We start from the raw sequence: 21292 nt of genomic DNA, 5'->3' as shown, positions 1-21292 counted from the left end.
TTGGAAATACTTCATCCTGTCTTACTACTATGTTAATCAGTGGAGCAATCAGACCTCAGTTAATTGATGTCTTAATCTTGGGTTTAATGCCCAGAGGCAGTTTTGTGACCTGTGAATATTTAAGGGCAGAAAAAGATTGTGCAAATAAATCTCTGCCTAATACAGTTTTTGTCATTTCAGGCCAGTAGCAGGAGACTCTGGGCACAGGGTAGCGCAGGAGCCTTCACTCCCTCAACCTCCCCATGTGAGGTTTGCCACCTTTCTGTTTGAGCACAACAAAATCCTTATAGGCATGGCCATGAACCCCTGATTTGGCATGAAACCGGGGTGCCCCTGCCTCCCAACCCATGCCAGGCACCTCCTTTGTATCTGGAAAGCCTGAGCTGCCTTCTGCCCCAGCTTCTTCTGGAAAGTCTGTGTTGTTCTGTCCTGAGCTGTGGTCCCTGTTATATCCTTGGAGGAGGTTCCCTTGTCCTCTTAGGGGTGTATCAGCCACCCACACCTCTGTGGACAGACAAGGCTGAGATAGTATGTGACACCAAGCATTCCTTCCTCAGAGGTGGTGGGGCTACAGAAGCTGGAGAATCCCTCTTTCTTAGCCCTGTTTACTCAGGAGTGGCCGAAGTAGCCTCATCAGATGGAGAGAAACCAGGCAGAGTGCTGGACAGTCTTATTTTCTGCAATAATCTTAAAAATAGTGTCTGGGGCTTGTATCTTGGTGATAACTGGGCCAGGAAGGATGGTTCCTCTTTCCCTGGCACCTGGGTGAGACTGCAGGCCCAGAGCACCCGATGGATAATTGGCTAAACCAGCACACACAGACGTCTGTTTGGGCTGGGATTAAGTTGGGCCAGCCCAAAGAACAGACAGGCCAATTTTATCAGAGAACCGCCTCTGTGGAATAATTTGCCTAGGTTCTGTTTGAATTTTTTTTTTTTTTTTAAATGAGACCCAAGAGTGTGGGGGAGAAAGTCCTGGGTAAACCAGTTAGAGGCCCAGTGTGTCAACTTCCTCAAAGTAAAATCACAAAAGAAAGCAGGACTTGACCTCAAGGGCTGAAAACACACATCATCTGTACTCAACATTGAGTGTGGTGTGGGTTGAGGCTTCTTTCTCCTTGGGCTGGGGATATGCCTTCCGCTCATCTTCAGGGTGGGGAACCTGGGAGTGTGGGCTCCTGGGGGCTCAGGTGCTCTGCTCTGCTTCTTACCTTTGTGGCCCAGCCAGGCAGTGGTGGCGAGAGTCTGGGCTGCAGAGGCCCCAGGAGGCTACCTATACGATCTGGTACAGATGAACTCCGCTTGGGTGGGGTGGAGAAGGAGGCCCTTTCTCTTGAAATGAGGCTGGAGAACGTTTTCCAGCTTGGGTGCAGTGTCTGGATAGCGTCGGTGAACCTGTTTCTGTGTGCCTGCTCTGGGCCAGGCATGTTCTGGCACTTTGGGACCCTGCCCTTCGGGATTTTAGCCTTTTGGAAGAGACTTAAAAGAAATTAGAAGTGTGAGAGCTGTCTGAGGATTCCCGTAGACTGCCCAGGGAGCACAGAGAAAGGATTTAGCCTCCGGTGGGTGAATGGAGGAGGCCCTCGCCAGCCTTGGGAAAGGAGTGTTTCCAGTGAGAGCTGGAGGCAACTTGGGTGAAAGGGCCTGAGCAAGGTCCAGGCGGAGGAGGGAGGAGGCTGGAGATTGGAGCAGGGCAGATGTAGGGGAGGTGGAAGCAGGGCCTGGGGAGCCTCAGGAGTCATGGTATGGAGTTTTCCCTTCCTCCTGAGGATACCTGGAGGCCGCTGAAAGGTTGTCAGCTAGAGAAAACTGGAGAAGATTTGCATTTCCTCAGCAACCCCAGCTGCTGTCTGAGAGCAGGCAGGGCCAGAGGCTGTCAAAGTGGGGTCCAGGTAAAGAGAAAGGGAGGATGTGCGGGTAGAATGGCAGCCCTTGGTCCTGGGTCAGATGTGGGGAGCCACGGGGGCAGCTAGAGGGAGGTGTCTGGGTGATGCCCATGGTCTTTCAGCAGCAGGAGAAACATGGAGCTGGGGACATAGTGGAAGTTCTCTCATGCTGAGCTCCAAGCACCAGGGGACCTCCAAGGGTTGAGGAGCAGGTGCAGAAGGCAAAGTGCAGAGGGAGGGGGAGAACAGGCCAGTGTGTACCTGTAAGCCCTGCGATCTAGGAGGAGGTGAGGAGGACTGGCAGAGTGACTGGGGAAAGAGACGAGGTGGGAAATGATAAAAGCATGTCAGGAGGGCTGGGGAGATGGCTCAGTCGGTAGAGTGCTTGCCTTGCAAGCACAAGGCCCTGGGTTCGATCCCCAGCACTGCAAAAAAAAAAAAAAAAAAGCATGTCAGGAGGAGGGGGAGACATGAGCGAGGAGGAGGGGTTTTCAGTGGTGGAGCTGCTAGTTAAGAGGGGTAGGTGGTTGGAGGAGGTGGCTGGGATCCTGAGGGGGGGGGGGGGAGAGAAAGAAAGACTCTGTGTGTGTGTGTGTCTGTGTCTGTGTGCCTGTGTGTCTCATCGGGAGGCATCGCTTCCCTCTTAAGGGGAAGAATATGAACAGAGAGGTTAAGGGGAAGAATATGAACAGAGAGGTGAACTTCATGGTGGAGGCAGAGTTCATTCATCTGCTGAGGAGGAGCCTGTGCATGGAGAGGGGCTGGAGGAGTAGAGAAGGTGGAGGGAGTTGACAGCAGGCCTCCTGCATGCTCTCCAGCTGGGGGCCGTGTGGCAGTCAGCTGTGGTGGGTGCCTGGGAGCTTGAGGACTGTCTGGCCAGCTGTGCACCTTCCCTGGGCAGCCAGTGCTCAGCAGCCCTGGAACAGGCATGGAGCAGGCCGGATGGGGTGCAGGAGTGTACAGTGTTGGCACGAGTGGTGGGAGAGGGATGGGCCCGCCATCTCACCCAGCAGAGGGCCAGAGGTGGGCGTGGCCTGGGCCCACTTCCATCCATGTTGTCACTCTGGCCATCACTGCATTTAAGAGAGGCCTGCTCCCTCTGGAGGGTGGCAGTGACATAGTCACCACTAGGTTATCCTGGTGTAAGTGGACTTAGACCTCAAGAACCCAAGCTGCTCGTTTGAGTCCTACATGCATATCCTGTCTTCCCCTCCAGGAAACAGGAACAAGGATTCTGGTCCCCTGGTGGGACTGCAGCCAGCACCCTGCCCTGGAGTCAGGCTGCTTTCTGATGACAGACTGTGGGGTCTGCCTTCTCAGGAAAGGGCGTTCATTTTGGAAAAGTCCCTCTGGACTTGTGTGTTTGTTTTTCCACCTAACCTGGAAGGTTCCATAGTCTTTGGGAGGCAGTGGCATGCTATAAGATGCCTTTCTCATTTTGCAATGACAAATGACTGTCTGAGCCATCTGTGTGGCGTCATGGAGACTGTGAGTCAGTGGCTGCTTCTGTGAAGTCCCCAGGGGCTGTCTGTCTGTGATGGAGGTGGGAGAGCAGCCCACTTCAGATCTCACAGAGCCCCTGTCTGCCCTGCCGTCTTCGTCAGCCTGAGACCAGCTCATGGGCTCTGTGGTTGACTGAGGAGCATGAACAGGGGAGGGGTGAGGGGTACACTTTAGACAGAGGGGCAGGTGTTGGTCACTTGGGCTTTACTGATCTTGAAGGCACTTGAGTGTCCCATTTTGGGAGAAGGAAAGGTGACCGCATGGGATCTTGGAGAAGGTGGGTCACCTTTAGCAAAGGAGCAGAGCTGACCCTTGGGGATATACCTAGAACTTCTGGCCTGTTCTCCAGACTCCTCCAAGTCTCAGCATCACAGATGTCTCTGAGATGGGACCATCTCCTACCAAGCTTGGCTCCTTCCTGTTTCCCTCCATAGCGTCTGTACTTCCCCTGAAGGCGGCCCTTCTCCCGCTTTGTAATTGTGGATTTCCTTGCGTGGTGTATCTCCTGAGTCTCTGAGCCCCATGAGAGAAGGTGTTTGTTTTACTCACTCCTCACCTGTGCCGGGAACATCAGATTGGCACTTCCTTAACAGCAAGATGAAATAAGTGAATGGATATATATTTGCCATTATGGCAGCACCTTATTAAAGTTTTTAGTGTTATCAAATTAATATGTGCATTTGTTAGAAAACCCTGCTAGTACAGAATCAGAAGAGGGAAGGTAGATGAGAATCAAGCCGCGACCCTGCCCGCACTTCACCCTGCCTGACTTTGGATGGTATGATTACTTCTGCTTCTTTTACTGGTTCCCTTTATAATCTTGTCATGCACTCGACCCTCCTTTATATCGTATTCTGTGACCTCTCTCTGCCATCCCCCTCCCCCCACCCTCCTTCCCCCACAGGGGTCAGCCGAGGCTGTGGGAGGGTCCCTGAGGCCCTTTCTGCATTGTATCTTCAGTCCCCTGCCAACACCACCTGGCCTCTGCACTGTTTTCTCATCAGGGTTCTTACCATTTCCATTGTGTTTATGTGATCAGTAAATCTTATGTGTTTTTTGGGAAAACTTAAAGGTTAAAACAACAACAACAAAGCCCCATAAAACCAGGCTTTTATTGTTATCACCATAGTTGTGGTCTCTGCAGAGCTAAGGAATGTACCAGAGCGGCAGCTTCTCTTTGAGTTCAGCATTACCAGCCCAGGGTGCTGCTAGCGTCAGGAGCATATAGATATGTTTTCTTATATACTAATCATTTGTAGAAAAATGGAACTCCATGTTTTATGTATGCCCTGTTTGGAGTATGGTTTTTTATTTTTTGAATTAAAAAATTTTCCTTATAATAAAAACAGGCATATGTACATTTTTGGAAGTTAGAAAGTATTACCAGAGCTTGGGAAGGGTGCTGGGGAAGGAGGGATGGAGAGAGGACTATTAATGGATACAGGGGTGCAGTTGCACAAGAGGAGTAAATTCCAGTGTCCTTTAGCACAGTAGGATAACTATGGTTGACAGCAATTAGTTAAATATTTCAAAATAGGTAGTAGAGAGGATTTTGAGTATCCCCAACACAGAGATGATACATATCTGAGGTGATAAATATGCCAGTTACCCTGATCCGATCACCGGACACTATACATGTATTAAAATGCCACACGGGACCCCATCAATATGTACAATTATTGTTTCCATTAAAATATATTAATTAAAAAAAATCCCCAATTGACCTTGACATATCCCATTAATTTCCCATATCTTAGTTAGTTGTTTTCATTTTTTTCCCCATGATAGTGACATTGTAACTTAACTTGCCATTGCTGTGGCAAAATTCCTGGGATAATCAACATATAAGGAGGAAAGATTTATTTTGGCTTATGGGTTTCAAAGATTTCAGTCCTTGGTCACTTGACCCCATCACTTTGGGCCTGTGGTGAGACAGTACATCATAGTGCATAGATGTGGCAAAGGCAAGCTTCTCACCTCATGACCAGAAGGGCTGGGACCCCGAGGTCCCCTTTAAGGGCACCCACTTTCTCCAAGTAGGCCTTACCTCTTAAAAGTTCCCCCCCTCCCAATAGGCCACCAAACCTTTAACATAGGCTTGGGGATATTCAGATCCAAACCATAGCACTGAGTTACTGAGAGACTGGGCTGGTTCTGCTGCGGGGTATCCTGCCTTCTGGATTTGTACAGTGGTTCCCTTGCGGTGTCCTGAGCTTGTCCTTCTATCCCCATATTTCTTGTAAACTGAATGGAAGACCTAAAGCCTTGCAAATTTAAAATATCTGATAAAATACATCCTAAGTGATGTGCATTTCTTGTTGCACCACATTAGGACCCAAATAATATGTAGTTGACCTATCATCGGTGATGCTAGGTTGACCACTGGGTCACATTTTCTGCCTGGGACTGGAAGGTAATCTGCACAGTGTTACTTTGGTACCACATGAATCAATGTGGCTTCTATATAAATTTCTTGGAGTTTTGTTTGCCTTCGCCATATCACTAAGAGTTTTAGGCTTCTTATTGATTTTATGTGTGGAAACGAATCCATTCTGTTCTCAGAGCCACATGTCTGAGTTCTGATTTCTGATGGCTTTCCAGCCTTGCTATCCTGCATGTCCTGCACTTTTATTTAATTATACTTTTGGGCCAACTCTGCTTTCTAAAAATATCCCTTTATATCATCTCATCCTCTTAATTGATTTGTTCTCTGTCTCTCTCCACCCTTCCCCCATCACTTCCTTTTTGCTAGGGTGAATTCTTAAGTGTCTTCCCCAATTCTGAAATTTTGAACTTCTGAAAAGAATTTTCTTTTGCATTTGATTAGCAAATTGTGTGGGTTTAAAGTTCTTTATTTACATGCAATTAAGGGTAAAGGGAGTCAGTGAGGCAGAATAGGTCCTGCACTTTTTTGAGGGGCAAAGGGTGGGTGCCAAGCATCGAACTTAGGGGCACTTGGCCACTGAGCCACATCCCCAGCCTGTTTTGTATTTTATTTAGAGACAGGGTCTCGCTGAGTTGCTTAGCACCTCACCTTTGCTGAGGCTGGCTTTGAACTCACCATCCTCCTGCCTCAGCCTCCCCAGCCACTGGGATTATAGGTGTGCGCCATGGGGCCCAGCAGGTCCTGCGCTTTTGATGTTATTTTAGCTGTTTCAGTTTCTCGTATGTAAAATAAGGCTGTGAGCTTTACCACATGGCGTTCCCTAGGGAGCTGGGTCTCTGGGATAAGTGGGCAGAAAACGTGTTGGGGTATGCTCTCGGGATCAACGTGTGTGGCAGAGTGAAGAAGCAGGATGGGCCTGTAATGCAGTCCCAAGCACACTCAGCTGATCCCATAGGAAGCTTTGGAACTGGAGCTACCCAGCAGAGATGTCCCCAGTTGAAGCAGAAAGCTGGGTCTTTGTTCCCTCCATTGAATCAAGGAGACCTCCAGAGAGGACTGGTTGGCCGCCAGCACCCCAGCATGGGGGACGAGTGCGTTGGTCCTGCAGGGGGTGAGTTGGACCATGCAGCCCGTGTTCACTGCCATTCCCAGAACCTACCCCGAACAGGCCCCCGATAAATGGCAGTCTAAAGAGAAGGGAGGCTGTGTTCGTTTTCTGAGATTCGTCTAGCTTTGTGGGCCTGTTGTAAACATTTGGAAACACAGTTAGCCCCCCATGGGTTCCACATCCATAGATTCAACCAGCTGCTGTAGGAAAAAAAAAAATCCAGAAGGTTCCAGAAAGCAAGTCTCAGTGTTGCCATTCACTGAGCATCGTGTTGAATTCACATGAATTCATAGATCCTCAGCTTCTCTCCAGCACTTGTTCCTGACCTTTGTGGTCAGGCCTGTAACTTTGTAAGTGCTCTGTAAATAGTTGTAAAGTTGATGCACATCCTCCTGTAAATGCTAAATCTTCTCTAGATTACTTGTAATACCTAACACAATGTAAATTCTGTGTAGTAGCTGTTATACTGTATTCTTTAGGGAATAATGACAATAAAAAAGAGGCCTTACATGTTCAGAGCAGACGCAACTGTGCCAGGCCTAACTACAGAGTAGGCCAGAAGCAAATATGACACCATTTTGCATAAGGGACTTGAACCTGTGGATTTTGGCATCTGCAGGGATCCCAGAACCAAGCCCTCTCAAATGCCATCTTTTGAGGAGATTCAGGCAGGCTACCTAAGGGTGGCTTCATAGTGGGCAGTGTGGCTAAGGTTAGCATCTCCAGGCTCTGTGCTTTGCTTACGTAACAGACGTTCACAGAGCCATGGTACATAGCAAATGCAACTTTGAATTCTCACAACAGCCTATGAGGGGAGCACGTTGTCATGCCCACTTCACAGGCTATGAAGCAGGCGCAGAGTAAGGAGCTCAGCCGCACAGCTGGGGAGGGGTGCAGTTGGGGTTGGAGCCCAGGGTCTGTCCAGGCCAGTCCCCTTAGTGACTTACATACCTGTGGTCTGGCATTATGTATTTGAAATGGGCAGAGGTAGAAGATGAGTATGTGTGAAGCCTGCTGGGGATGAGAACAAGGACCCAGGCACCTAACACATTTGGGCACATGGCCATGAGTTCGTTGCAAGGTCCCTGGGTGTCCCCCAGAGTCAGTTGTTGGGGACACTTCTGGGTCCCTGGTTTTGCCTCCCCTGCCCTTGTGCATGCGCACTGTTCCTTTCAACCCTGCTGTGCCCCTCTTGTCTGCTCCTGGTCTCCTGCTTTTCTCTGTAGACTAGCTGTTGCCACATCTGTACCTGTACACACAGGCTAAAAATGGCTGCAGTCCCCTTTGGTCTCCCACTGCCTGACCTGTCTCAGGTGGGGCCCAAATCACGTGTTCCTGGGCTGCCCCAGGGACAGGTGGGTAGGGAGGAGCCAAGTGTTCCTTCAGCCATCTGAGCAGAGGCCTGGGAGGTGGCACCCTTAAGATTAAGGTCCAACCCCCTTGCCATGTAGAATTTATTCCCCTTCCGTGGATGAGGAAACCGAGGCTCAGAGAGGCACAGTGTGTCTGGCTGTAGACGCTGGGCTTCTTCCACCACCCACAGTAACTTCTTGTTCTGGTCATGGACCTTCTGGTCTGTGGCTGGTGTTGGGACAAGATGGCAGCTACTCTGCTCCCTCCAGGGATTTTCTTCTGCTCTGCTCTGGGTAATTCATCACTCCTAGGGCATGGGGCCCCCTCTGGTCCTGTACGGCACAGGCAGACCTTCCTTGCAGGCTGCGCAGGGTGGGGTTGGGTCTCCCTGGAGGGGTCCGGTCTGGAGGTCACTGACTTGCTACTTTCTTTTTCTCCTCTGAAGCCGAGTGTTCAAGACAGACATGGAGCTGGAAGTTTTGCGCTACACCAATCAAATCTCCAGTGAGGCCCACCGGGAGGTGAGTTAGTTGCCAACTCTGGCTGGGCAGGCAGCATTGCTGCATGTGGGGTTAGAAAACCACGTGGAAGGTCGTGGGCCCGGCTCTAGTCCCTGAGGACCTGTGAGAGGCAGAAAGTGTTGCTCGGGATGATTCTTTTCCCTAGTGGGCAGAGGACAGGGACAAGAGAGGTTCTGCCCTGGCTCCTCATCTTCATGAGATGGGGTGAGACTTCATGAGACTGGTCCTCAGGGAGTTTTCCAAAACAAATTCCCAACTTCGGGAGGGTAGGCCTCTCCTTCCTGGCATCCCGGCAGTTCCTGGCTCATTTCTTTTGTCCCTAACAATGACTCCAGCACTTTTATTACCATTGTCCATTTTCTGAAAACATCCTCACATGGTTGTTTTCCAAACTTCCCACTCGATAGAAAAACAAGACCAAATGAGGAAGTGTATCTTTGGAAGGCTGTTCGGGCTGCTGGGATAGCCCAGTGCCTGCTTCGGCACAGCGCAGCTTTGCATTAGGAGAAGTCAAGGGTGAGTGCTGGGCTGCATGATCTCTTGCACAATTGGTAGATCATCTTCATAGTCTTCTTGACTTTAGGCATTCACCAAACACAACTAGCCAAATCTTTGCTGTCTTCAGCCTGCCCACTACCTCCCAGCTGTAGCACAGAGCTCGGCGTTTATCCACTTCCAAATGGAAGTACTCCATAGTGGTTTAAATAAACTGTATGGATTTTGGAGCCCTTAAAAGTCCAATTTGTTACATTTCTGCACCACGGTGTGTGCACGTATCATTCCCTCCTTTTTTTTTTTTTTTTTTTTTTCTAAAGAAGAGCTTCTTTTGAAAAAAATGCTATACATTATTTATAAGGTCGTGTTACTTATCTGGTTAGTATAAATGTCTTTGCTTAATATCCATCCTCCAGGTAATGAAGGCTGTAAAAGTGGGAATGAAAGAATATGAGATGGAAAGGTAAGCTGTGTCTCTCTGGGTAAAGATTAAAATGTAAAAAGCAGTGATTTATGTTCCCTGAGCAAGTAACAGATGAGGCGCCACAGCGCAGTGCGCAGACCAGGTGGGGATTGCAAGCCGGCTTTGGGGTCCTGGGCAGAGATTATTTCTCTCCCGACTGTGGCCACCTCCCTGGCTCTTGGCAGAGTGTTTGATGGTAATGGTCTTTCATTACTTTTCAGGGTGGTTTAGTGCCCATCATTCTACTCTTGGACTTTGTTTCTGCAATTTGCAGGAAACTTTACCAAATAGCTGCTATTGTGACTCTAAAAGCCGCTAGTAAAACAGCTTGCCATTTTTATGTGTAAACACTGCCGTTATGTCTGCTGTGCTTGGGCAACTGGGTCGAGGGATGGTTAAGTGGCTCATAAAGTGCTCTGGAGAGCTCCATTGGCCTTCGGCTTCAATTAGGCCTGCAGTGAGCCCCTGCACCTGGGCTGCTTCCTGGGGCTGCCCAGCTATGGCAGGTATGGCTGGTCAGCTCTGCCCTGCTCCAGGACCCTGTGACCAAAGAATCAGCATTTCTACTGCCCATGGCATATGGAATCCCTTGACTCAGACCCTGACTTGCCCAGTGTCTCCCTTCCCACCAATGCTCTGGGTCTCCCACCAACGACTACACCACCCAGAACCTCTGGGAGGGGACTCTGAAGAACTGCTAGTCCCTCTCCCCAGCTGGGGTTTCCCTCTCACACCTGGTCTTGTAAGAGCTGAATTGTTGTTGCCCCTTCCCCTCCTCACAGGGCCCAGGTCTGGCCCAGATGCCCTCAGGGCCTGCCCTGTGCAGAGCTGGCCCTGGGGAATGCTGGTTCCACTGGTTCCACATTGCCCTCTGCAATGGTTTGGATGTTGTTTGTCTCTCAAAGTTCCATGTGTTGGAAGCTTGGTCCTCAGTGTGGTGATGTGAGAGGTGGTAGGGCCTAGTGAGAGACCCTTGGGTCATTGGGGACCCTGCCCTCAGAAGGATTAAGGTCATTCTTGTGGGATCCTGAGTTAGTTTCCCCAGAGAGGCTTGCTATTAAAGTGGAGCCTGGCACCACACAACTCTCAGTCTGATCTTTTGCTCTTGCAAATGCTTCTGCCATGATGTCATCCACACTTCAGCCCTCACCAGTGGCCAAACCAAAGGTCTGTTGAAATTTCATCCTCCCAAGCTGTGAGCTAAATATACCTCTTTTCTTTATAAGTAGCCTGCCTCTGGTATTTTTGTTATAGTAACAATCAACAGGCTAATATATCCCCCTATCCCCTCTGACCTGCCTGTTGCATCAGTATGGGGAGCAGGGCCAAGGTATAGGTAGGGTTGCAATGGCTGGGGCTGTGACTTGGGGATGGGGGTTTTCTTCAGAGTCTCTCCTGAAAGGCATTCTGAACAGTTAGCCTCTGTATTTCTCTTTATTTCTTACCCAAGTAGTAAGAGGTTAAAATGGCCTGGCTGCTGTGGCATCCCAGAATGGGGCATGTGACAGGTGTCCATCAAAGACTCATTTCCATCATGCCAAGGAAGACGGGGAAGGGCATGCACAGTGCCCAAGCTTTTGCCTCCATGGGATCTACTGCACTGCAGTCTCTGTGGTCTAATCCCCAGGATCCCAACCCTCCTGAGTATCTGAGACAGGAGGACTATGCCCCAGGGAGGTGACTGGGCCTTGGGTCCCTCAGATTGGCATTGCCCCAGAAACCTGTTCCCAAATCAGTTGACTCATAGTGACCCATGGCTGATGCCTCAAATAAAAATAACCAAGAAATTGAAGCAAGAATAGCTTTTCACAGTGAGGGGCCGACTCTGTGCTGCACACTGCAGCCTTGTGTCCTAAGCTGCAGGTGGTTCAGCTCTGGAGTGGCTTCTGAAAGGGTCCCTGAGCCACCGCCCCTGTGGTATCCCAGAGCCCCCCCCTAAGGCAGCCTGCGGACAGACTCCAGTTCTCCCCTTCCCCTCTACCCTTACAAGTCCCCCTACCTTGGTAATGGAGGTCTTTTTTTTTTCTTTTTCTTTCTGAGAAATTTCAGATTTCTAAAAAGTAGAATAATATAACGAACCCCAGAGGCTCCATCAGGTCTTTTGTTTTATTTTTTGTTTTGTTTTGTTTTACTGGAGTATTTTAAAAGTGAATCTCAAACATCATGTCATTCCACTTGTAGTAGATACTTCAGGAGGTGTCTCAATTGACAAGGATATTTTTCTCTTTATATAACCACCCTGCCATTATCACATCTAAGTAAATTAACAATACAGTTGGCCCTCCGTGTCTGAGTGTTCTGCATTGCAGATTTAACCAACCGTGAATTGAAAATATTTGTTTAAAAAAATTGCATCTGTACTGAACAGGTACAGACTCCATTCTTGTCATTATTCTCTAAATCACATAGTATAGCAACTATTTATATCATGCTAGATATTATAAGGAACCTAAAAATGATTTAAAGTGTATGAAAGGATATGTATAGTTTATATGCAAATATGGTGCCATATTATATAAGGGACTTGTGTATCTAAGGGGGATTTTGGTTTCCAAGGGGATCCCCAAACCTACCCTGTGGACTCAGAGAGACAAATATAATTCCTTAATATTATCAGTACCCTAGTCTCACCCCTCCCCTCCATCCATACAGGGTCCCTGGGTTGGCCCTGATGGTTCCTCATCTGCAGACAAGGGGGCCTGAAACTGGAGGCTGTAGCCAGCTGATCATGCCAGGAGACCGTGGCCAATAGCAGCTTTCCAAATGGCGCTGAGGATGGCTTTGGTGTGATGGGCCAGTTGTGCATGCTCCTATGCACCTACCTCGAGCCTTACCCACCCGTGGCCAGTCCTGGGCAATCCAGAGGGTACCTACGTCCAGTGGGAGCCATCTGGTCATGGATCCCTGAGAGCTTAGAATCAAGAAGACGACTCTCCAGGGAAAAGTAGAAGCAGAGATTACATTAACGACACAGATTCTGTTCCTGAAGGATAGATGGGAACAGGGGTATCACTCCTGTAGGTTGTGGGAAGATGGTTGTCTACAGATGCCATCATATCTTGGGTGTGTCCCTGGCCAGATTTGAGGAGGGCATCCCCTTTGATGTGTGGGGGCATCTTCTGTCATGAGGTGGGCAGACTCTTTCTGCCTCAGCTCCCTCCCTGCAGGTGTGTCTCTGTCACTGCCCAGGTCACTGCATCCATGGGAACCTGGAGGCTTCTTCCTGGGAGCCACATCTCATCTATTGTGCAACACTCCATCCACCACTGGTGTCAGGAAATGTGCGTGGCTTGGTTGGATGAGTGGAAGAGAGAAAAAAAGGTCCTGAGCTATTTTTCTGCCATCCTCTATGCCACTAGGGACTTCAGAATTCTTCTCTTAACTTGTTGGGGAATAAAAACATTTTAAAGTAGGAGGTGTTGGTTGCCCAGGGGACATGGCCCTTTTACCACAGGCTGGACTGCTGCCCGGAAAGGTCAGGGTGGCCTGACTGCTCTGTAGACTGTGGACTCACCTGGTTAAAAAGAAGTGAGCTGTTCTTTTATGCACAAGTGGTGGGCATCCCTAAAACCTGCTGGACCCGCCCCAGCCCCACAGAGGGACACAGGGCCAGAAGGACCGGGAATCCTGCAAGTCAGACTGGAAGCAGAGGCAGGAGGTTGGGGACACCACCAGGACAACCGTGCTCATATTCAGGCCAGGAGACCCAGTTCTAAGCCTCGTCTTTTTTTTTTTTAATTATCAAAGATTTGTTACACAGTCATGTGGGCATGTTAAAAAAAAATAGTGAGCTGATGGCATTTATAAGATACCTCATCCTCCGTGCTGTGCCTGTGAGTGAGCTTTCAGAGGAAATGAAAATCATTTTCTGAAATTGAGGTGTAGTAAATTGTGTTAAACCAATAAGATGTTAATGTTTGGGCAAATCGGGCTCTAACAGCATCTGACTGCAGGCCCAATCAGGCGGTCCATTTTACCGCCTCATATTATTTAATGTTAGTGGCGTAACCAGCTTGTAGCAGGCTGGCACCGGGCTGGCAGCTGAATCAATTACCTGCAAACACTAATTTAGAGCATGCTCAATTGGCTGTGTAAGCAGGTCCCGGCTCACATTTGCCACAAGGAGATTAATAACTTGATGTTTTTGACAGCCTGGGACCTTAATTGGAATTATGCTGTCTCTCTTTCCAAGCCACGAGTAGGATGTTTGGGGCCCTTACCTGATAGTGTGGGACTGGGGATGTTGTCAGTCATTTATGTGATGTGCCATTGGGTTGGTGTGGCCTTGTCCTCCTCCTCTGGCTGGAATTTTCCTTGGCAAACACTTGGTCCCATCTGAAGACCCTCAGCCAGGCCTGGGTTTTCCTGAGCTCTTCTGTTACAGACAGTAGCTTCCTGTTTTCTTTGAATCCTTTGTTAATGAAGAACTTGGCCTCACAGTGCAGTGTCTTTTCCTTTCTTTCTTTCTTTTTTCTTTTCTTTTCTTTTTTTTTTTTTTAATTAAAGGTCTTATTGCTTTTTCCTGCCCTTTGGACAGATGGAGTGAGTCACAATTCTGTGTTCACTGTGTCTGTTGAGTCCAAATTTGGGGGGTGGGGACACAGCCTGAGGGTCTTCATCTCCCTAGTGTGTGTGCATGCACACGCACACCATCACCCACAGCGCCCCCATACCTCTGTACACACCGCACCTACACAGACATACCCCACACATATGCTTGACTGCCCCTTCTCCCCACCGCCACATCCCCAGCCCCCCACATGGACAGTCTATCCAAGCCACATGCAGGGTCAGGTGGCTGATCTTCTGGTTTACCCAGGTTGCAAAACCTTTTGGCATTCTTGTAAGCAGCTTTTTTTTTTTTTTTTTTTTTTTGTGGAAGTGGAGTGGCGTTAGAAACTTGAAATGCTGCTCCCCCTTTCCTGCAGGCAGCAGATGAGCTCAGTGGGCCCTGAGTGTATCACTCACTCTGGGAAGCTCCCCCCCTCCACCCACTGAGCTGGGCACCTGTTTCTCTGTCACACCTTCAGGGTCTACATTTCCAGCTCCCTGGAGGCCATGAGCCTTCTCAGATGTCATAGTCCTCTTCTTGTCTGTGCATCCCTCTTGGCACACTGTCATCTCTGCAGAACCATCTTTTTGTGCCATTGCTGCCTGCTTCTGCTCCAGGACTTACCCAGGCACTGTCCCTGCTAGGCATATGAACAGACCTGGCCCTGTGTCTCTAGCCAGGGTTCGGACCTTCTTAAGTCATTCTGGGGACCCAGTTTCATTAGCATTGGTTGTCACCAAGAGGTCCCTATTTCCCTCCTTTTGGGGAGGTTCTGGAAATGCACTGTTTCCAGCCAATTAATTGCGGTCTGACTTACTCTGGTCTCAGCCTGGGCAAGCCTGTGTCTCAGTGAAGCTGCCCTCGGTTTATCAACCCCCATAAAGGGTACTAGGGTTTTGTTTGGAGCCCTTTGGGGCAGGTCTGGATCCAGGGTGCTTCTGAGACCAGGGCAAGAATGGATGTGATGGGTCCTTCTCCGTGGGCCTGGTCACTGTCCATGGGCAGTGCCCTGCACTGTCCACAGCAGATGCAGCCTCTCTCCATTGACCAGGCTGAGGGATGAGAGCTGTGGCACAACCCATGTGAGCAGGACGCCTCCCGCCCCTGTGTCTGGCTGCAGAAAACTCCCTCTTAACCTCAGAGTCTGTCCTGGGTGGAGAATTCCTGAGAATCCAGGGCAGTCTTTACTTCATCCTAGGCCACCCCATACTGGCTGGGCAGTCCTGGCACCAGGGTCTGGTCATAAATCTCCACGTAGTGTGCTGGGAAGCTGTTTAGGAAAACTGATCAGGGTTGCTCAGGGGCAATCGTTATGACTCAAGGTGGCTGACATCCCATGAGGTTGACCATTCTCAGGGGTAGCTCATCCTGTCCCTGAGAGGAACTGAGAAATGGGCACATTCAGGGTGCATACCAGCAAAAAGCTGGACAAAGAACTAATAAGAAGGACTTTCTTCAAATAAGGTTGATGCAGACCTAAAGAGAGGTGTGGAGGCAAAGCCATCCAAAGTAGGTATTGTCTTTTCAATGCCAGATGAATTGTCCCTCGAAAACCACATTAAACAACAGTGGTGCCAGCAGTTACCCTTAAGGATTTGCCTCCAGTGTTTCACCACTAACCTGGTTCTTACTGTTGATTTCAGATAAATATTTATCATGAGTGTAAGGAAGTAGTGTTTTCTTGCCTGCTGGGAGATTTTATCAGGAAAGGATGTCAAATTTTATCAGCTCCCATTTTGGCTTCTCACTTGGCTGTATTTGTGTGTTCAGCAATTAATAAATTTTTATTTTAGATCACTGAAAGATTAGAGGAAAGAGTTGCAAATACCCTGCACCCATTCTCCCCACAGTTAACATTATGGAACTTTTGCTACAACTCACGAATATCACTGATGCTTTATCATTTCTAACCCATCCTTGACTCCAGTTTCTTTAGCTTTCACCCAGTACCTTTTTCTGTTCTAGGATCCAGGAGACCATATTAAATCTAGTTGTCTCATATCCTCCAATTTCTCTGGGCTTTGAGTTTCTCACTTGCCCTGTTTTCGATGACCTTGATGGTTTCAAGGAATCCTGCTGAGGTAATTTGATGGGTGTCTTTCATTTTTAAGTTTTTCTTGTGGTTAGACTGGGCTTATGGATTTTTGGGAGGAAGATCACAAAGTGCCATTGTCATTGTGTCATAGCAAGGGTAGGTACTGTCAACATGACTTAAGTTGATGTTTACCTTGATCACCTGGCTAAGGTGGTGTTTGTCAGGTTTCCCCTCCATGAAGTGATTGTCCCTCTCCCTTTCCATACTGTGTTCTCTGGAAGGAAGTCACTATACACACATAATGATGGGGGGAGGTTTCACCTCCTTGAGGGGAAGGGTCTAGATGTTATTTATTGGTAAGTCTTCTGTATTTATTTATTTATTCAACTTTTTAAAAAAATTTATATCCGTATAGACCATGGATATTATTTTATACTTCGGGTTACAATCCAGTCTTACACTCTAACTTTGTGCCTTGAAGGAGGCTTTTTCACCTCTCTCTCGTGTTCCTTTGGCACACTCACTCATCCTTTTGCTTTCTGAGCACTTACTTACTTAATGGTGCTGCAGGATGCTCCATGCTTATCTTGTATATTTCCTTCTCAACCCTAGGGCAATCTCTCCAAGGAGCCTGGTTTTTGTTATTGGAGAATTGTTTTAAAACTAAGATTGAGCACTGGTATACATTAGATGGATATATACCTCTAACCTTCCTGCTGTGGAGCAGTGTGGCATCCTGGCACATGTTCTCCTTTGTCACGGTAGATTACTATTTTAATAGACTGAAAAGGGGAGGCAGGTTAAAGTACAGTCCCTAGAGGTTTTAGTCCACTTCTGCCACTTACCACCGTGTGACCTTGGGCAAATTGATAACTGTACCTCAGTTTCCTCATCTGGGAAGAAGGACACTGATGACACTTCATAGCATGCTTGGGAACAAGTCAGTGAATTAATAGACATCTAGTCTATAGAATAGGCTTGATATTTACAAAGCTTCATAATGATGTTTGCTTTTGTTCTTTTAATGAGCATTTTATGCAGGCTTAAAATGGGAGGTTGAACTATAAATGCCCTCTACCCCCTTACAAATTCTCTTAGCCATATATTGAGACCCAGGGGTTTTGTAGATCCTATTTTTTGGGAAACTTCTATATTTTTCTGTTTTCTGTAACAATATAGGATCTGGCTACCCCTTGAATATATATATGAGAAATCCTTTGATGTAATCAGAAGTTGTTGTTTCTCTGGGGAGAATTTCTTTGTTCACTTTTCAGGTTTTCTATGGGGTTGTTTTATTCTGATTTCATCACTCTTAGAATCAATACATGATATGTTCCTAGAAAGTTTTCATATTCACCAAGGATTTAGAATTGCCAATTTTATTAACTCTTACGTTTTTAAAAATATCTCCATAGTTGTATGTCCTTTCTTATTCCTGTTATGTATTCATGTACTTTTTCATTGATTAGCCTTGTGTGGATTTTATCTGTTTTATTGGTCTTTTCATAAAATCTGTTCTTTAATTTATTTTCAGCTCTACAGTTTGTCTAACTCATCGATTCTCAATTTTATTATTAACTTCTTTCTCCTCCTTTCCTGAAGCTTGTTTGGAACTTGTTTAGATGAACTCTACTTTGTTTTTTCTTTCCTAGTAATAAATGAATTTTGGCTAATCTGTTTTTGAACATTGCCTTTGCTGTATCCTACTAAGTTTTGATTGATTTGTTTTTTGACCCAAGAAACTAATTCTTTCCTAGATTGATGTGGGTTTTGTTAGTTAACTTTTTGTTATTAGTTACTGGTTTTGTCACCATTTATAGTTAGAAAATGTGGTCTGTGTAATTTTTTTTTTTTTTAATTTTGAGATTTTTCTTTGTGGCCTGTTCAAAAACATTTTTGTCAATATTTTATGGAACACTGGAAACTATTTAGTTTTTATTTTTAGTGTGTATTATAGTGTACATTAATCAGGTTTATTATCTTTTTCCATTGTCTTTCTCCTTCCTTATTTTTGTATGTTGGCTCCAAGGAGAGGTTTTTGAATTCTTTTTTGTGATTCTTAAGAATTAGGTTTTGTTTTTCTTGCTTCAGTGGTCGGTGGTTTGAGGTATACAGGTTGCTGATTATTATATCTTTATTGTATATTTTACCCTTATACAGTCTGCAAGAAAACCCTTTTAACCTGTTTAGTCTGGATCTTGAATCTGATTTTATCTGATTTTGGTATTGTAATTAGTAACCAATTTGGGGGTTTTTTGTTTGTTTTGTTTTGGTTTTGGTACTAGGATTGAACTCAGGGTCTCACATGTGCTAATCAAGTGCTCTACCCCTGAACTACATCCCCAGCCCTTTTTAAAATTTTATTTTGAGACAGGTCTTTCTAAGTTTCCAAGACTGGCCTTGAAGTTGTGATCCTTCCCAGCTTAAATGTTTTCTTTTGTTAGATTTTTCTGATGTATATTTGTTCATTCCTTTATGTATGTGTGTATTTATTTTTGTGGTGCTGGGGATTGAACCCAGCGCCTCATGCCTGCTAGTCAAGTGCTGTACTGTTGAGCTGCACCCTAGCCCTCCTTTATTGTTAAGGTTTGTTATTGGTTGCTTATAAGTTAGAGATTTTTTTATTCTTGAGAGTAACAGTATTTCCTAAGGATCCATCTTGGTGCCATTCTGGGCTTGGGTTGTGCTTTGAGAGACTGAATCCCACCCAGCTGCCAGTCAGTTGGGAGGACCAAGTGGAGGCCCACTCCTTAGGTTGCCGCAGAGCTGGGCCCTGGGCAGCCTTCCAGCTCTCCAGTCAGTAGGCGGCATGGGTGGGTGTGGAGGGCCTAACAATCAAGTAGCTAGGTGCGGATCAGGTGCCTTCTGTGTTCTTAGATCTGTGAAGGGTAGACAAAGGGGCAATCACTCACACCTAACCGACAGGATGAGGTAGGAGGAGGAGGCAGCCTACTGATTGACATATTTGGCTTGTCTGTGGAGTCAGGGACAGCTTGGCCACCAGTGAGGCTGGTCTGCCCACACTGGACAGGTCACTGGCCACACCCAAGGAGGGGTCTCACCCACTCTGTTTCCTGTCTGTTATTCCACTGGTCACTCCCCAGGGGCAAGCATTTAGTCTCTTGGGTCATGTTATCTGAAAGCTGAGATATAATTGTCATGTCATTCTGGACAGATTCCGCTCCCTGTCTCTGTGACTTCCTTCTCATTTACAGAAGGTAATGGGGTGAACTGTTAGGGTCAGAAGCCATGGACATGGACCTGGGCCTGGGGTTGTCCCTGCAAGCCCCATGATGGTCTAGGATCTGCTTCTTTAATCTGAGCACTGATCGCTCTCTTCAGCTCTGGGCCTTTGAAATTCCTGTTCTCACACACTGGAGATTTGGATGGTCGCTAGGGCTGGAGTCTTTTCTCTCATAATTCCCACTTCCACAGTAGTTTTAAGTTCCCATACTTGTCTCCCCATTCGTTTCCTGTAACCCCCTCACACCTGTTCTGGGGCTCACTAGTTGTGTGCATTTTGTAACTTGACCCCTTCCCCTTCTTAGCCTCTTCTCCATTAAGACTATACCCTGTTCTTCAGCTGTGCTGTCCTTGAGGACATGCTGGCTGGAGGCCGCAAGTTCCCTCCCATTTCCCACAGGGAGTCTTGCCCTGGCTCCTGCACGTCTGACTGGGGGCTGTCTGATGGCCCCCGAGCCCTGTGGAAAATGCTCAGGTGCAGAAGAAAACGGGGGGAAACCTGGTGGGTTGCACAAGTGAGCCCCCTGCCCTGAGGGGCTGAGGAGTGGGATGTGGGCTGCGCTAAGTGTCCCCACCAGTGCTGAGCCCCCTCTCTGTGGAAACAGGGGACGTCTCTTCCACAGTGACTGGCTGCCTGGAGGTGCTTTGATTGAACTCCATTAGCCGGTCCGCCTTCCACTTGAGGCCCCAGTAAAACTGACATCAGCACTGTGGGGCTCCAGAGTTCTCTCCATTGACCCAAGGCCTTGGTTGAAGGGCTTTCAGAAGGAATTTTCTAGCAAGGCAAGGCCAGAGTTTGTAAACTAGTAGCCTCTGGGCTCAACCCCAAACTAAAGGGTTTTTGTTTTGTTTTGTTTTGTTTCGGTTTTTGTTCATTTGTTTGTTTTGGTTAATTTGAATCAGTGATTAAAAATAGATTTTCCTGACTTTTTCTAGAAAATCGTAAGTAACCTTAAGTTGGAATTACAGAGAGCAGTGACCTGGTGGTAGCTGAGTAGCCTTTGGGTGCCTGCCACGGGCCTCACCCCTCCTGCTTACCTTCCGCAGCCCTGGGCCTGGCCCTTTCATCAATCTCAGGCTGCTGGTTCTTTCCTAGTTGAGAGATTTCTCATACCAGTGTCTCTAGCAAAGGAAGGAAAAGAAAGAGAGTCGAAAGGGTCATGTATTTCAAGAAAAATGGAAGAGCTGCAGAAAAAAAGACTTTTTCATGTTTAGTGTGTAAATGCCTGGTCAACTTCCCTCCTGCCAGGGTCCTCCAGGCCTCTGAGCTGTGTGGCCCCATCGCCCATCTCAGAGGGAGCTCTGTCCCGTTTGTTCCAACCATCTGAAAGCGCTGCGGCATGTCCTGGGAGGGCCTGGTGAGGAATTATCCTGTAGGAAGGGTTATTTTGGTTTGGCTCCCAGAGCAAGCAGACAGCTGTGATTATGCTGTGAGGTTTGGTGCCAGGCTGGTTTTTAGCAAATTCTCATCCAGACCTTTTACATGCTGGTGCAAAAAGATGTTCCCTGTGGGAGCAATTATTCTGGGCCTTGAGTTTTTTTCCCTCCTAGCTTCGAGTTCTGTGGATGTCATGAAGGGTTTAACCTAGGAACTTTGAAAGGCATTTCCCTATCTGCCAGCAGGCATGTCTGCTCTTGAAACCTGGAGGTAATTTATGATAGAACCATGGCAGGGCAGGGTTCCCATGGCTTAGAGGCCCCAATAATTGGCCTCATGTCACAGCCCCTCATGGGGCTGTGAGGTCACC

At 47.6% G+C, this 21292-nt stretch overlaps 1 protein-coding gene across 1 annotated transcript in view; it reads left to right on the top strand.

Moving 5' to 3' along the window:
* Pepd (peptidase D) overlaps positions 1 to 21292 on the top strand; it is a 120608-nt gene that overhangs the window by 39392 nt on the left and 59924 nt on the right. The window contains exons 8-9 of the mRNA XM_047529535.1: positions 8681 to 8756; positions 9668 to 9714. Coding sequence (XP_047385491.1) covers positions 8681 to 8756; positions 9668 to 9714 — 123 coding nt within the window. The remainder of the gene's footprint in view (positions 1 to 8680; positions 8757 to 9667; positions 9715 to 21292) is intronic.

Source organism: Sciurus carolinensis, chromosome 16, assembly GCF_902686445.1.
Source record: "Sciurus carolinensis chromosome 16, mSciCar1.2, whole genome shotgun sequence".
NCBI lineage: Eukaryota > Metazoa > Chordata > Mammalia > Rodentia > Sciuridae > Sciurus > Sciurus carolinensis.
The sequence above is the reverse complement of the archived record's forward strand: the minus strand, read 5'-3'. Positions and strand labels throughout refer to the sequence as shown.